This window comes from Ammospiza nelsoni, chromosome 7, assembly GCF_027579445.1.
Source record: "Ammospiza nelsoni isolate bAmmNel1 chromosome 7, bAmmNel1.pri, whole genome shotgun sequence".
NCBI lineage: Eukaryota > Metazoa > Chordata > Aves > Passeriformes > Passerellidae > Ammospiza > Ammospiza nelsoni.
Window position 1 is genome coordinate 21,037,916 of NC_080639.1, and position 16,576 is coordinate 21,054,491.

The 16,576-nt window shown below is 42.1% G+C and overlaps 1 protein-coding gene across 2 annotated transcripts in view; it reads right to left on the reverse strand.

Annotated features, from left to right (window-relative positions):
* Nucleotides 1-15,744, reverse strand: part of CERS6 (ceramide synthase 6) — a 97,329-nt gene extending 81,585 nt beyond the window's left edge. For both annotated transcript variants that reach the window (XM_059475851.1, XM_059475850.1), the window contains exon 1: nucleotides 15,431-15,744. In XM_059475851.1, the coding sequence (XP_059331834.1) occupies nucleotides 15,431-15,600 (170 nt within the window). In that variant the 5' untranslated portion in view covers nucleotides 15,601-15,744. The remainder of the gene's footprint in view (nucleotides 1-15,430) is intronic.
* Nucleotides 15,745-16,576: the final 832 nt, after the last annotated feature.

Below are 16,576 nucleotides of genomic sequence, written 5' to 3' on the forward strand. Positions count from 1 at the left end.
AAACACGAACAATTCTTTGGCACTATTCTTAATGTCATAAAAGAAACTTTGTCTGCTAATTAAGTCATAGAAGTAGCACACTATTAGGTTCCCCAGATGATTTAAGCAGTACTTTTGTGCTGTGATAGCTTGTGAACGTTAAGGATGCCTTGTCTAGCTGATTGGAAATGTTCTTTATCTTAAAATCAAGAATCCTTTTATCAGTCTTGGTTTGCCAACAGCAGAGTTTGTCAGACAGTTGCAATGTGCAGAGTTCACTTTAGACAAGTAACAATAGCAATATTTCCCTCTGTCACACATGGCCCACCAGACTCAAATTTCACCTACTTGCTTCGTACTCAAGGTCTCCCATTGTTCTTGGCTATACTGAGGTTTGTCACCTCAGCTGTAAATCCTCTGTTCTTGGAACTCTCAACTCACCAATCAGAAATTGTCTCATTTAAACACTATTTTTAACCTCTACAGATGCAAGCCACTTTCCCCAATGACACTTAACACAAATCTCCTTTATTTCCTTTCAGCTACCTTTCAGACCACTTCCTGGTCTCACTGACCACCCAGCACAGGGTTCTGCTGAATGACAAGGACCCAATCTACCACTAAGATCTTCCAGAAATAACAGTACCTACATTTGCCAACCAACCTGGAAGGTTATTAATTTACTTATTTTGGAAAGTAAAGAAAGGGCGTTGTCCCTCCCAAATAACAGATTTCTAGATGTCATCAGAAGAGCTAAATATACACCAGTCCATAATCATTTTGACCCAGCTGGCATCTCTTAGTTGTCATCGGTCTTCATTAATGATTTTGCAAGAAGGTGGGTGTGGTGCCTGGGCATGCTACACCTTCCAACGTGGGACCAGACTGCAATGATACAAACACTATGGCTTTCTTACTGCCAAAAAAAAAAAAAAAAAAAAGGTAAAATTTAAATTCTTCTGAAGAATTTTCAGGTCTGTTTCATGTTTTGTTAACAACTTGAGGAAGACAAGACATACATACATCAAGATTCTTCCTTGCCTAGGATATGTGTGTTCTCATATTCCTTTGAATTTAGAAGCATATCTGAAGGGAATAGTTGCAAACACATTGTTTCTGGTGACACAAACAAACAGGCATGCCTGGTTACACCACAGTCCACCCAGGTGCACACACTTACGTCACAGTCATGTTTTCCCCCCACACAAGGTATCTTTAGTCCCACTCCCCTCTCCCACTCTCCCTAAGACACCTGTGTGCTCCTTCCAGTTCTACTTCTCTGCCCCATTCCTACCTCTGGTCCTCAACCTCTTTCATTAACCATTTTTACCTAGCAAGTACAGGAAGAGTTTGGTGAGTAATTAGTTCTCTAAATTTTGAATTCCAAGTAAGCAACAGAAGTGTCAAGATATTGAAGAGCAGCAGATTGTCACACCACAAGTCATGTGGCTGCTGCACTGCATCTCCACAAAAATTATCTGCATTACTCACACTCATGAGGGGGTTGACTTGTCGTGATCCGTCATCTGAGATGCAAATATTTATTGATGGCACAGAAGTATTCCAACTTCTGCTTTTATAACTCATTCTTTTAATGCTGTTAAGAGGGTTTGGAATGCCAAATTCACTCAGCTTGTTCTGCAGTAGGACCAAAAGAACTTGCATTTTATCATTATTTCGTTTATACCATAAATAATCCAGCTGCAGAAGAAAGATCTAAACCTAGAACTACAAACTCACAGCTGAAGCACACTCCACTAGTGCGCTATTGTCATAAATAAACCCTAAGAGTAAAAAGTCCTTAATTAAAATTACAACAATTACAAGAGAATAACTTTGTAAGTATTTTTTCTTTTGTGTCCTAGATAACATTCAGGTGTCCAAAAGCATTATTACAATCCATATTTTTAGTGAGTTACAAAATTTATTTCTTTTTAGCCAAATAAAGAGGACACATCCCTTTGGTATAGAGCACTGCCACACACAGCAGCCCTCCTCCACTCACAGGTCTTCATGCCAAGCATTATCCCATGCCAAATGTAGAACAGCATCAGCATTTCCTTCTGCTGGTTTTTCACTTTTACACAGCCTTATTAGACACAGGCAGTGATGCAACCATCGTATTATTGTTCAGACCTTTCTCAACGGTTCAAATGCATTAAGTTCCCTTTATAGACCTGCATCAGAAAACACCCCCTCAAAACAGGCAAATAATCAACTCTACTATTACTACTGTTGCTATTACTATGCTTTCAATACAATTTCTGAGGTAAGAAATGAGAAAGGAAAATGTGTATGACTCTTCTGGGAACACTGTAAATGGATAAGCAAGGTGATACCATTAAAATTAAAATAGCCTGACAGTTTGCATTTTGCAACTATGAAGTGTTCCTTTTCTTTCTTTTAAGTAATAAGCTAGAAAATTTCCAGGCAAGACAATAGTCAAGAAGGTGTTAAGAAGCAAAAACAAAAAATTAACTGTTCAGTGGCTGTTAGAGCTTAGAGCTTCTCACTCTGCAAAAAACTTTTTGCTATCAGTGATAGTTCTCACTAAAAATTTTTTAGAAGCAATAAGCAGGTACTGTAGTTATCCCCATATCATAAAAAAAGGACCCCAGGCCCCATGATAGATTACTCAAAATAATCAGAAAACACAAGCACACTAAATTTTAGTCCTCTACTTGACTATAATATTCAAATTTAGACCTCCTGAGATGAGGAGCCTCACTCTTTCAATGTCAACAGCAAAACCAGACCAAAGTACTTTTGATCACTCTCCCACAGGCCAGCAGTGTGGAGGGTCAGAAGGATACCATGTTCACTCCTGTGATTAAGTTTCTTGGTTGGTAACCACTCTTCTGAAGGAAAAGCTGAGAGGGAGCTTTTGCCAAGCCTTCAGCTGAAGAAAGCTCAGTGGATGGAGGCTGAAAGAAAATACAGGGTGGATCCAATGAACGCACTGTTCATTATGCAAGTGCACTCATTCAGAGGCCTCTTTATGTCATTCAGTATAAACAAATACCTGCAAGCAGGCGCAGGCAAGGCAAAAAAAGCCTTGTTGTGAAGCAGAGTGGCAGACTTATTGAGAAAGTGATGGAGGTCATCATTACAACCTATTTTAATATCAACTTGTACACACAACCTGTTGTACTCCCTAAATCACAAAATCATCACATGTGGAACAAACATTGTCATCATCATAAGGATGACACTTTTTCTGTTTGTACTCAGAGCTCTCAATAGCTGCTGATATTGTTACTGTGGCAGTGACTACAGTTTCCATAGAATGCCTGGGTTTATTTATATATACATATATATAGGTATAGAGATAAAGTTGCTTTGCTTCATAATAACTAAAACAGCAACCTAATTACTAGATTAGATTACTATATTACTAAAATCCCATGGATACAAATGACCAGGCATGATGTCATAAAACTTCTGGTCTTTCACAGAAGTAGTAAGCTGATATAACTCAGCAAAAGTTGATTTCTAATTTATATTGGCAGAAGATCAGACTCAGGACATTTGAGTAAATAAATTATATTGAAGTGTAATGCAGATCCTCAAATCAGTTCAACCACCCTCAAAGACACTGCAATTTACACCTCCTGCAGACCTTACTGTTTGCAAATAACCTGATAAGACTGTGTGACAAAACTCTTTATGCATGTAATACATGTTTCACAAAATTAATGCTCTTTTTACATTAAAATTAATCTAGGAAAACAAATGCTAATGTTGGAAGACCAACAACTAGCCTGATGTATGGAATGCAGGATGTTTCACAGTAAACTCTATGAAGTCATTGGGATGGGAGCATGAAAACTCCTGATCCTCATTTTTTGATGTATGATTTAGGATTTACCAGTCCATGTGCACCAGGCAGGCCTAAAGCTTTGCAAGAGATTCACAGAAGCCCCAGGTGACATTAATACAAGTCTGAAAAAGAAGATAAGATGCACGTGGTAATATTTGGATTCTAAGGACTGTTTTTATATATGAAGATGAACTAATCTCACTTTTTATTTGAAATTTCTACATGTGAACAAGAAGGTAAGATGTTGGATACTAATGCCTTGGCTCTCCATTCCAACAAGCCTTCCCCAAGACAGAAACCCATAGCCACAAATAAACGAAAAAGTCAAACAAAACCCATAATATCACCTTCCTATTGTGGTCAAGGTTTCAAGTCAGCCATGGGTATTCAAGGGAAGCAGAGTCCTATGCATATTGTACACAAAACCCTGGATATGGAGGACTGAAATCCCAGAATCACTTTATGGCCTAGCTGGCAATGTCCTTGCTTTGACAGATACCTCCTCTCTGTATATAGCTTCTCAATGTGCTGTGCTCTAGTCTGAGAGCTGGAAGAGGATGGCAGATTATTTAGCAGATGTCATTTTCTTAGTCAATGCACTTGGGTTATTTTCAAACCATTTTAAAAAAATATTTCCTGGTACAGATCCAGGACTTTACAGAAAAAAAAATGTGAAAGAAGCTATGGTTTCTTCCTGATAAGCACATGAAGGGTTTTCAGTTGGGGATGACCAACACATTGGTTTTTCCACCAAACTGAGAAAGACCCTTGATAAAATTAGGATCAGTTTGAAACTCTTGAGAACCCTTAAAAATAAGTTCCTTCAAGGTAAATTTGAAGTTTTCTTTCCTTTGAGGCAACTCATTTAAGAGGTTTGTTGTTAGTATTTAAAGCTCTAAACCACTCAGGTGTTACACCTGGATTATTGGGGAAGCAAGGCAAAACACAGGGAACACTCCTGTGATGGATAAAAGCAGCTGGGCTCTCTTCAAACCTCAGAGGCAGCTCTCAGAGGAAGAGTGAGCAAGATGAAGTAGTGTCCTATTTCTGCCAGCACACTCTTCATCTTTGCAACTGAAGGTAAATGTCAGGCTAGAGATTCAAACTATTGCCATCTCTAACAAACCATCAGCCTATTTGCAAAAAAACAACCTGTTGAGAGGCAATTTTACACATTACCTATTAAGGGGTAATTTTTTCCTCTGATAAAACACAAAACAAACAGGAAAACACAATTAAACTTTCTGTGTATCGTGGATGATACAAACTGGTTAACTCTGGTGAGAATAGAATGTGTGATTCTGGAGGCTGGTAATGCTACAGAGATCTCATTTTTATCTCTACATCCTTGCCTTGTAACCAAATCCATTTATCAGTGTTGGCTGAAAGTCAGGACATCTGCTCCTGATGAAATTTTGACATTTCTAACTTTGCATTTCATTCCAAACTGGAAGAAAATCAAGTATTTTTCATGTTTCCTGTAAATGCTCTAGAAAATAACAATTCCAGATTAGCACACATGACAGTACCTCTAACTGGGAGGAAAGATATGTTTCTTCTGTCAAGTATCACTGTTTCATTATCACCCCAAAAAGTGACATTTCGAAATATCTCATTTTCTAGAGTAGTCAGTATTTTACATCCACACCTTACACCTATTTTTTGATGTAAGAATATTAAAAACAAAATAGAAAAAAGCACATTGCATCAGAGTGATATGATGCCACTGTGGCATATAAATTACTCTCTCTCATACACACATACAAATATATTTTCAACTCTGTATTTTATTACCAATATAAAGAATTGGTGAACGTGAGACTAAAGACTGCCTTCTCTCTTTTTTCCCCTAAGTCTGATCTACTCTTATTATCGTGAACAAAGGGAATAAAAGCTTTTCCAGTAAGGCATGTGATTTCTGTTTTCTGTTGTCTAAGCACCTCTTTCTGTGAATTTTTTCAAACCCAAAATTATCTTAAAGATATTGCAGTGTTGAGAACAAACAACTTAAGTGGAACAAAACTAAAATTATCCTCAAAATGGCCTGTTATAATCAAATTTTATGCTGTAGGAAACTCAAAGCATTCCTCCTAGAAGGGGAACAGAATGTGTTTACTTCAAAGCAACTCAGACTTCATTCTGGGTACCTATAAGTTAATTCCTGTCTTAGGTAGAGGAGATCCACATCTATTTCTCAGTTTACATCCCATCTCCTCACACACCAGACTACAATAAAAATCAGAAGATCTATCCTACAGAAAATGGAAAATCCAGATGTCCATTCAATCAAATGTTACATGCTCTGCCCTAATTTTCTTCTGTAAACTTCAACTTAATCCTCTCCTATTCAGTTTTCCAACACAGGTTACAAACTTCATGCAGACACAGGTCTCAGGAGTGCCCTGGAGGCCTGCACCTCTGTCATTCTGTGAGGTTTGTGATTTCACACAATCACCAAGGCTGGAAGAGACCACTGGAGATCACCCAGTCTGCTGGATGGTCAATCAGTGCAGGACTATGCCCGTGCTCTCCAAGTACATCCACAACTGCAGCCTCCAGAGCCTCCCTGGGGAACCTGTCACAGTGCTTCAACCACCAGCCCAAGAAAAAGTTTGTTTACACAGAATTTCCTGCATATCGATTGCTTGTTGCCTCTTGTCCTTTCACATACATCACTAAGAAGAATCTGTGTCCACCAGCACCCTCAAAACTCCATCTACAGTTCAATTTGTCATCATAACAATGCAATCACTGTTAATTTAGTCCAAGTGTTGTAACGCTGGGAAATGTTTGGTGCCGGAACTACTGAAATATTTTCAGGCTACTCTCTTATCATATCAGTTCTCACCCTCCTCTCATACTACTGTGTGGGAAAAACTGACAGATAAGAATCAACCACTCAATTACCACTCAATTATTGCTTCAATATATACACAACACGTTTCTGCTTGTGGTCTAACCACCTGCATTTCTTTTTCTCAACAGTTTCTTTCCAACATGATGCCCATAACAGGAATTTATTATACCAAACTGGACCTGATCATTTCATCCAGCAGCATGCTTTGGACAACCACAAGTATTGAAGTGGAAAAAGGTAATGGACAAATGCATAAAAGCTGGTCAACAAGCACATATTCATGACTCACTCATTTCTTAGAACTTTGTTTTCAACAGAAACAACTGGTCTTACAAGATGTAAGGGGATTCTGGTCTTGACAAAGCACTGGTCTCATCTGCTACAGCAGAGCTCAGGAGAGCTGCAGCCCTGATAGTCAGCTGATGAGAGACTGGAACCCTCCAGCTGAACAGGTCTCCTCCTGGTTGAGAAGTACTACCTGAGTTCACCCACCAACCCAAAAATTTCTGAGCTCACTTTCATTTCATGTACATTTAATTTTGTCTGCTTTGTCACACTGTAACGCCCACTGGCTTACACTAGCATTCCACCTTTACACTGCCCGCTTACAGTGTTTCAGCAGTTGCCATATCAAGGCGAATTTCTGTGCACCTTAAGGAACACACCTTGTTTGGGCAATCCCCTCAAAAAGCACACCAAGCAGTCTATCTCTAACTATGGAGGCAACTGTGTCTCAGCAATACACACATCACACAGTCACAACAGACACGAGGAAGAGCAAGCACAAGGGATATTACAACACACCACTGATCTTCCTTTCACATTACTTCTGTGATCAGGGACTGCTTTTGAGTAAGCTCTTTACTTTGAGCTATAGAGCACAGTCTTATTTCCAAATAAGCAATTCCCTGCCACTGCAGGAAAGCATCTCTCATTAGTCTAGGCAGTTTAGCTCGTTTGTACCATTTCAAGGTAGACAGTATTGGTACAAAAGCAGTTTTCATAGTTTAGAGTTCTGTCAAACACCTTAGGAAAGTATAAACTCAGAGTAGTCTTCACTTCCACTGTATTGTCAGTGAAAAGACAGGAGTCCCACAGACATGGTAAACAGCAGTCCCAACCAAAGTTCAGGTATCTGAACTTCCTCAATGTCATATAGAACTGAAATCAGTCATGAACAGAGTGAAAAGGGACTGAAGAGATCCCAATACTGAAGTGAGGATTTCAGCATCATTTTTATTAAATCAAAATTGAGGCTTTTTCTGCTTGCAGAACTAAAAAATACTAAGTTTACCTCAGAGGATGGCAAATGGGCAGTGAGTAGATTTGATGACACCACGTTATGTTATTTCACTGCTTATAAAAATAGAGCTACTAGCTTTTGCAAATGATAAACACTACTGAGAGCACAAAATACTCAAATAGCCTCAAGAACGTAAGATTTTATGCCAATGAACACATTCTAAGCTCTGACCTCTGTTTGTGCACCACTGTTCACTATGTCAGCAAGATTTATTTCTTTTAATACAGTACTATAGGCTATTGCCCTCATCCATACAGGAGAAACCAATACAGTGAAGATATGATTAAAAGGAAGCTTCTACTGCATTTGCACTGTGAAAAAATACAAGTGATCTAGGTATTTTGCTGTAACTATCCTAGTGTGACCTGTGAGCACAGAGAAGGCTTTTCATCACTTCAGACCAAACTTTAATGTGCATCATTTATAATATTAAAATTAGTTTTAGGTTAGTGAACCTGAATGTTATTTCATTAATACAAGGTAGTCTGGAGACCCTTAGCATTTCATTCCTCCCTGTGCAAAACATAACTTGGATTAATAGCCAATATACATGACATGGTTAACGGGATGTTATACTCCTTTACAATTCTTAAATTTTCTTACTAATTGTACAATTACATGAGAGTTGAAATTTGATTGTGCTACATCAGTAATAGTTACATGAGGCTTTACAATTGCTCAGAAACATTAAAGTTTCACAACAGCAGAATTTGCTATTAAGAGAGGTATTAACTACATAGGGAAAAAAAAATAGAGTTCACTCTCTGTTTTATGTGCAGAAGTCACAAGTTTGTGTTACAGTTCCACCTGAAAACCATCTCTAGGATTTCAGCTGACTGTGCTAAATACTCCAGTTCTCTCACCCTGGCTGCAATTTGACTACTTCAGAACAACCAGAAAGGCATCATCATAAACTGATGGACACCATATGGTGCAGAGTTGGTCTTCTGCAAGGACTATGTGCTAAAAACATTTCCTCCCAGAGGACAGAAGTTCTCAGCCCATCTGATTGTCAGAAACTTTGCTTGCTTTAAAGCAAGACATTAGTGATTCCTCGTGTTCCAAATAATCAGAGATTCACATGTTTCATGATCAGAGACCCTTCCTTTCCCTTGGCTGCCCCCCAAAATCTGTAAGTGCCCAGTGAGTGAAGGAAGTCACTCTGGGGGGAGACACAAAGCAATCCAGGTGTTAGACCAGCAGCTCCAAGGAACTGTTGATACACATCACATACATCTGATCGTCCATCAGGTGTCAACACAGTCTAAAGCAAACAGCTTGATATTATATAAGGTTACATCACTTACAAAAGCTATATAGTTTTATGCTGTAATTTTAACTTTCTTCTCCAAACTCCAAGACCATCTCTAGACAGGCACAGAAACACCACATGCTAATAAACTGTCAGCCTAGGGCACGCATGGGATATTTACCAACTTGAGAAAAAAGAACAGACCTCCCCCCCAAAATATAGTCAAATAAACACTGTTCAGCTCAGGCATCAACCCTGTTGACAGGAACAGAGATAGATTTTAGGGAACAGAATATCACAAGTGTTAATTTACTAAATATTTGGTATGGACTAATAAGACATTGGTCTGCAGATACGTAGAAAGGAGCAGCATACCAGAAGCTATTCTTTTTCCAAAAATAAATCCTTAGCAAACACCTATTAATCAGTGACAGAGGCAGAAGAAGGGCAGCAGAAAGAGACACAACACAGGTAATTTGGATCCAATTGCGTGGTTGCAGGAATCCAGGCAGGAACCAAACTGGAGTTGCTACCAGTAAGTGGAACCTGCTCTCAGACAAAACCCCGCTAACAGGCTCCCAGCACCCACTAGTGACCCGTCACTGAAACCTTTCATTGGCAGAGCTCTGGTTTAGCTGTCACACTTCTCTCACATGGATATTTTAGGAATCACTTCTAATGGCATTCTCTTCTGGAGCTCAGCATGCATTTCCCATTTAACTCCTAATTTTAAGACCGACGCCAACACACATCTGTGAACGGCCTGATACGAAGGACATTCAAATAGTGTGCATTTTATCCACTCCACCTCCTTTTAAAGGAACACTCCAAGCCTCTGTGTGAACACACAAGCCACATTACCCAGCAGAGATGTGTACCAGCCAGCAGTGGCAGCACCAGTGTGCCCGAGCACTCACTGCACTGGTCTGAGCTGGTAAGAGACAGGCCAAGACAGACAGCAGCTCTCCAGGTAAAACAACCCCTTTGTTGGGAAGTGTTAGTCTGCAAGTGTTAGTGGCTGAAGCTCACCCCTGCAACCCTGGGAAACAAAAACCAGTTATATAAAGAAAAAGATAAATGACAGAAAATTAGTAACTTAAAGAAACACAGAGAAATGAACAATACAATCAGCAAGATATAAATGCATTTTCAAGCTATTTACTGCTAAGGATCTATTGTTACTTTTAAAAATGAAGTTGATTTAAAGTTGAAAAGAAATATTCTTTTAGTTATTTTATTTCCAGGGTCTGTCTTTTCATACATGTTAGCAATTTCAATATGCTATTCAATTTCAACAGAATTAAGCATTTAGCAAATAGCAATCAAGCAAAAAGAAAAAGCCCTACATGTCATCTTATGGAAAAAAATTATAAAAAAAAGGTAAAGAAAGAACCGAACATGCATCCACTTACATACAAATGAATTACACCTGAATTATCGGATTTTGCCTAACACGCAGGGAAGTAAGCAAAAAATCTATAAATATTACAGCCTAGAAAAAGGTTTTGACAGAAAAAGCCATCAGTGCCCCACCCAACCTCTCCAGATGAGGTTCTGGGCCGCTGGAACTACAGAAAGCTAGTACAGTCACTTCCAAACTTTGTATCCTGTCTAGCCTCTTTTTTGTTGTAAAAAACCACTGATACTAGGTATTTTAAAAAATAAAATTTGTACGTATACACAGAATTTGTACTACACACCAGAAACACTCATAAGACTATGTATTGTCATCTGAATGAATTTTTATAGGTAGCAAAAATATATATATACACATGCCCATACAGTCATTGTATCATGTCACCCAGATCCACTAGGTATTCTACTGTGACATACTAAATGAAAATCAGCTGAGGTAACCTTTGAGTCTGAATTATCATTACAAAAGCAGTTTCAAATAAAAGCCAAATAAAATTTCCATATGCTCATGTCTACAGTAGCTTGATTGGAGTAGTAGTAAATGATGTGGCTGGCTCAGCTCAAGTCAGTGTAGCTGTTGCTATATATAATCAAGCTGCCTCTGACCTTATGAGCCATTCCATCAGCTGCAGAATATCAGCATCACCTTGAGGACTGCTCCTCATCAAGGCTGGATTACAATATAAGCAGTAAAAGCAGTTTGCTGATTCACTGAGTGACTTCATTAGATCTGAGCCTAAACTGCTGCTTACAAGATGAGGGAAATAAAACACAGTGCAACTACAGTGCATGAAGTATGAGTAACTGCAATAGGTGAGCCAAGTGTAAAGAAAGAAGCAATACCAGACTACTTGACTCAGAAAATTGCTGGACCACATGAGAAATCTGTTTTACCAGGAAACCTTTTGGAGGATTCAGTCAATTTCTGCCTTGAGAGAAGTCTCTAAAACAGAAGTGTTACCCTCTTGCTTTGTGTCCACCAAGCACGCTGACTGCTGAGTGAATACAGTTTTTTTATAAGCACACACTCCTCACAGAGGAGATGCTTAGGAGTTTAGGAAAGGATGCTGCTTCTGAGCAGAGAGGTCTAGCACAGAGGGAGAAAAGCCATGGTATCCCACAAACAAAAGAAGAAAAAATGTATTTACCCAGAACAACAGATGTTTATTTGTCTTTTTTAGGCCAGTCAAAACTACAACACCCTGATCTTAGTAAGACCAGTTTCAATTCAGCTTTAAGCTGTTTCTGCCACAGCAGAACTGGAAAGGATCCAGGGACACAGAGACTTACATTACCTGGAGGCATTGTATAGTACAGGGGGTATCCTCAATTGTTACATGCCTTTAAAAAACATAGTAATACACACAAAATGGATACATACTCTGGGGAAATATGTTCCTACATTACTGACTGCATTGCTAAACTTCTGCCATCTTCCAAACTACTAGGTAATACTATCTTTGTGCTTAGTTAATGTTATTTTCTAAAATGTACTTTGTGTTTAAAGAAAGATGAATGAGAAGGAAGTGAAAAAAAGCTGTTAAAGTATTTTAACAGCTCATCCATAACTATGATAACCTCAGCAGATACATCCACTAAATCTCATGGCTCTGAGATTGTACCTCAGACCAAAGCTTATTTCAGGAGCACTCAACATCGTCACATCCACTTGCTGAGGCGACTCAACATACCATTAATGTTCTAATCTACCTTTTCCATTCCCTCAAGAGGGCTGGTCAGGGATAGCAGGACAAGGAAATCAATAAAAAAGTAACCCATTTGAAAGGAGGGAAAAAAAAAAAAAAAAAGAAGTGTCTAGCTTATTTTCTTGTCTTGGTTAGCTGATTCATCAAAACAGCAACAAACAACAACATCAATCTTCCTTGGATTAACTCTGTAATTAATGCATGTATATGTACAAAATTTCCAAGTTCTATCATTTCAATTCCACCTGCAAACACATACACACAAATACATATGTATATAGAATAGAAACATAAAACCAACTTTCAGCATGGCAAGTTGCATCCCTCAAACATGTCAAGAACTTCGTAAGCAAAGACATGTAAAGTCCACCTCCCCCAAACTGTATTTGTTACTATTGTGAGGATTCATGAAGTTTGTAACCCTTCCTATGAAGCAGAGGAATAAACCTTACTACTACAGCAGCCTAGCAGTCAGCTGCTATGAAGCAGTCTGAAAATAATGGATATAAAACACAATCAGATTCTTAACACCTTGTGTCTGCTTACCTACCAATGTACAGAATTACAAGAGCACCTGTATTAGAGTTAGGGTATCTTACAAAACAAAATAGACAATACATTGATGTTACAAACACTACAGTACAGTGATAGATCTAAAATAAATCTGCAAGTTTTTAAAATGTGCTACAGAATCTAATTTTATTTCTTCTTTAGCTGCTATCACTGTAGCTGCTAAACATCTGTAAAAGTATGTTGCAGAATGCAGCACATGTCATCCACAACTTGAGTTTAAAAAACCCCTATGTTTTAATATAGAGAAGAAAAAAAAATCAGTTTTAAAGATATTCCTCTCTTCCCCCTTCTAAATCATGCATCATTTCAGACCTTTAACTGATGATGTGCATGAAGGATTTCTGTAGCTCCCAACAACCAAAGCACAGAAATCTGAAAAAACCAAGGATCAATAAGCAATAATAAAGCTTGATCCTTCCCCCCTTCAAAGTCAAACACAATCCCCCTGCTTTCATCAGTGGAAACAGGTTCAGTTGCTTTTGCTCAGGCTGCTTTAATAAAATGCTCTACATGAAAAATCACTGTTGTACCATGCTATGTGGATTAATCCCACACAAAACAGCCTGATCCTACTCTCACAGGGGAGTTATGAAATTGATTTTAATTTTAAAAGGAAAAACTCCATACCTAAGTAATTGTTAATAAAACATCTTTGGAGGTCTCTCACCTACAATCAGGTTAGCAGAACACACTTCTAGATATAAATTTCAAAATCTGCCTGATGAATACAAGAGAATTTTAAAAATACTGGTATTCTCATCTATATGTATAACTAACACTTAAAATATAATGCATTGCAAAATTAAACATTACTTTAAATGAATGAAGAAAAATAACCCAAGTAAGTGGATACGAACTACTACATAATCAGACCAGCTTCTACAATGCAAACAACAGCCACATCAGGATTAGCAGAAACGTGACTTAAACTTGAGGCTGAAACTATCTATCTCTCTGACTAGCTGTTCATCCGTCAAACACAGTCCTGCTGTGATGCTTATTGCAGTTCAGATGACAAGATGCAATATCATGCACCCGCTTTCAACACTCAGAAGTACACATCATACAGATTGCAAAAAAAAAGATTAATTATTTGACATAACCTAAATACTTGTAATTGTACTCATTACTCCACTTGTAACCATATTGCAGTATTTAACTCAATTGCTTCAATTAACTTTTCACAACCTCAGGTTTTCAGGCAGATGACAATTTTTGCTGTTCAGTAAATCTGTAAAGCAACACAGAAGATAACAACAGCCGGTGACAGCTTATTTTTCAAAACAAATATGGTCCTCTCAACCAAGCTAGGCATACAGGCAAGTTCTAACCAGGGACAGGGAATGCTTAGGAAATTTGAAGCAGTACCTGGCAGATAAGCTCTTTTATCATTTTTAAAGTATCTTTACAGCCCTTCTCTGGCATGTAGTAACTACCAGTCCTTCCTTATCTTCCTTGACTACCCTAATACCATGCCTAAGAAAACACCACTGAAAACACGTAGGTGTTGGCATAAGGAGTCGCTCTTTTGCTCTCAGCTGTTGAGGGAGCAGCACCTTTGTCAGGGGCGCAGCAGCGAGCGCAGGCGAGCACCCGCCTGGCATCAGCTGCCCCCGCGCCGGGCGGCCCCTGCTCAGCACCCGCTGGGATGGGAACACGCACAGAAAACACAGAAAATCCCTGCCGACCGACCGCTAGCCTGACGCCTCATGTTTAAATACACATATATACGTATTTACGTATTTGTGAAACGTGGTTAATGAGTTCAGCAGCCTCGAAGAACGGTGAGTTTGGTTCAGAGATGAACAGCGCCTGGCGCGTTTCACCACTGAGCTTCCACATTCCGACAGCTACAGGAGTGCCCCGACACTCGGCACCGCTCACTGATACCATCTGCACTGGGCACGCACAGCTCTGCTCAGCTCACCGAGAACTGCCCCTTCCCACCCGGGGCCCCACGCTGAACAGCGGGACAGCGGCACAGTCGCCGGCCCCGGCTCCCGGGCGCTGCCGGACCCAGCGCGGGCTCTGCTGCGGACAGCGGCCCTGCGGCGGGGGCGCGGGCAAACTCTGCTGCCGGGACCGCTTCCCGCCGCGGCCGGCCGCCACTCTTCTGGCCGAGCTTCCGTGAGGGGGGCGGAGAGGGCCCCGCCGCAGCCCGAGGGTCGCGGGCAGGCGCCCCGATCCGCACGGGTGCCCGAGGGCCCGTCTCCCCGCCCGCCGCGGCCGGCGCAGGTGGCGGGAGGGCTGCGCCCATTCCCGGGCAGACCTCGCCTCCTAGCGCCCGCGCCGGGCCGCGCTGCAGGCGGCAGGAACAGCGCGCCGGCTGCCTCTCGAACCCCTCCACCTTCCTGCATCGGGCCCGCTACGTGACCGACCGAGGGGGCAGGGATAACGCAAGGGCCCGGTAAGGCCGGCAGTGCAGCGGCGGCGGGGAAGGCGCCGGGCTGACAAAGCTCCGCCGCTGCCCTTGGGCCCGCCCAGCCCAGCCAAGCCCGGGGCGGCGCGGGGGGCTCGGCGTTACCTTTCGAAGAGCAGCCGGATCATGAAGATGCAGAAGGCCAGGGGGAAGGCGAGGTAGAGGTCCTCCGCCTGCGGGAAGGCGGCTTCCTCCGTGCTCTGCAGGTCCGCCCAGGTGACGTTGTGCGGCAGCCAGAACCGCTCGTTCCAGAACCAGGCGAGGATCCCTGCCATCTTTGCTTTGTCTGCCGCGGCGCCCCTCGCTCCGCTCCGCTCCGCCCGCGGCGAGGCGCGTGTGAGCGGCTGCCGGGAGAGAGGAGGATGGAGGCGTGTGTCAGCCCCGCAGCCGCGGATGATGCTGCCAAGCGCCGCCGTGCAGGTTCCCCGCCCGGCGGGGGCAGCGGCCGCCCCGCCTGTCACACGGCCGCGCCGGCACCCATTGGCTCCCGCCGCTGCTCGGGGCCCGCCGGGCGGTCCGGAGCCGCCTTCCCCCCGCCCCTTTCCCCTGCCCAAACGCCGCACCGAAGCCCGAGACCGAAGTGACGCGGCCCGAGCGAGCGGGACCCCGTCCCGGGGGCTGGCGGCAGCAGCGCTGAGCCCACCGGGGCCGCCTCCGCCTCAGCGCCCGCCCGGGCCCGCCCGCCGGCTCCGCGCCCTGGCACCCACCCGGCCTTTGCCGCCCAGCCGGGGGCCCGGCCAGCCTGGAAGGCTGCTGCCCGGTGGGAGTGGGCAGGTGGCAGCAGTGAAAAGCTCTCTGTGAATTCTGCACAGCCACCTGGGCCGGGATCGGCCTCCGCAGTCCGGTCCCCGAGAGTGACCCCTGCCCGGAGCGCTGCTCCCGCCCTCTCCGCTGAGGTGTTTAACCGGGAACCGGGGACGGGGCTGTCCCGGGTGGAAGGACCCTCAAACATGCAGTGACTTCACTCTGAACGCGGGTACAGCAAACACGTGTAAATGTGGCATGGAAAAGCACACGACTCATCAGCAACAAGATAGAGGTTAGGGCTGTAGATTTTCATTCCTGGCTAAAAAAAACCTTTTTCGTTTTAGATAGATTTTTACCTCTATTCCTTATCTAGCCATGTCTTGCTAGAGATATGCTGCAAGAGGAAAACTACAAATGATTTGATTAAACTTTACAGCAGGCTTTAGCATAGCTATAGCCACAGGACTGTATGTGTAGTGGTCCTGGCACACACAAAATTATTTG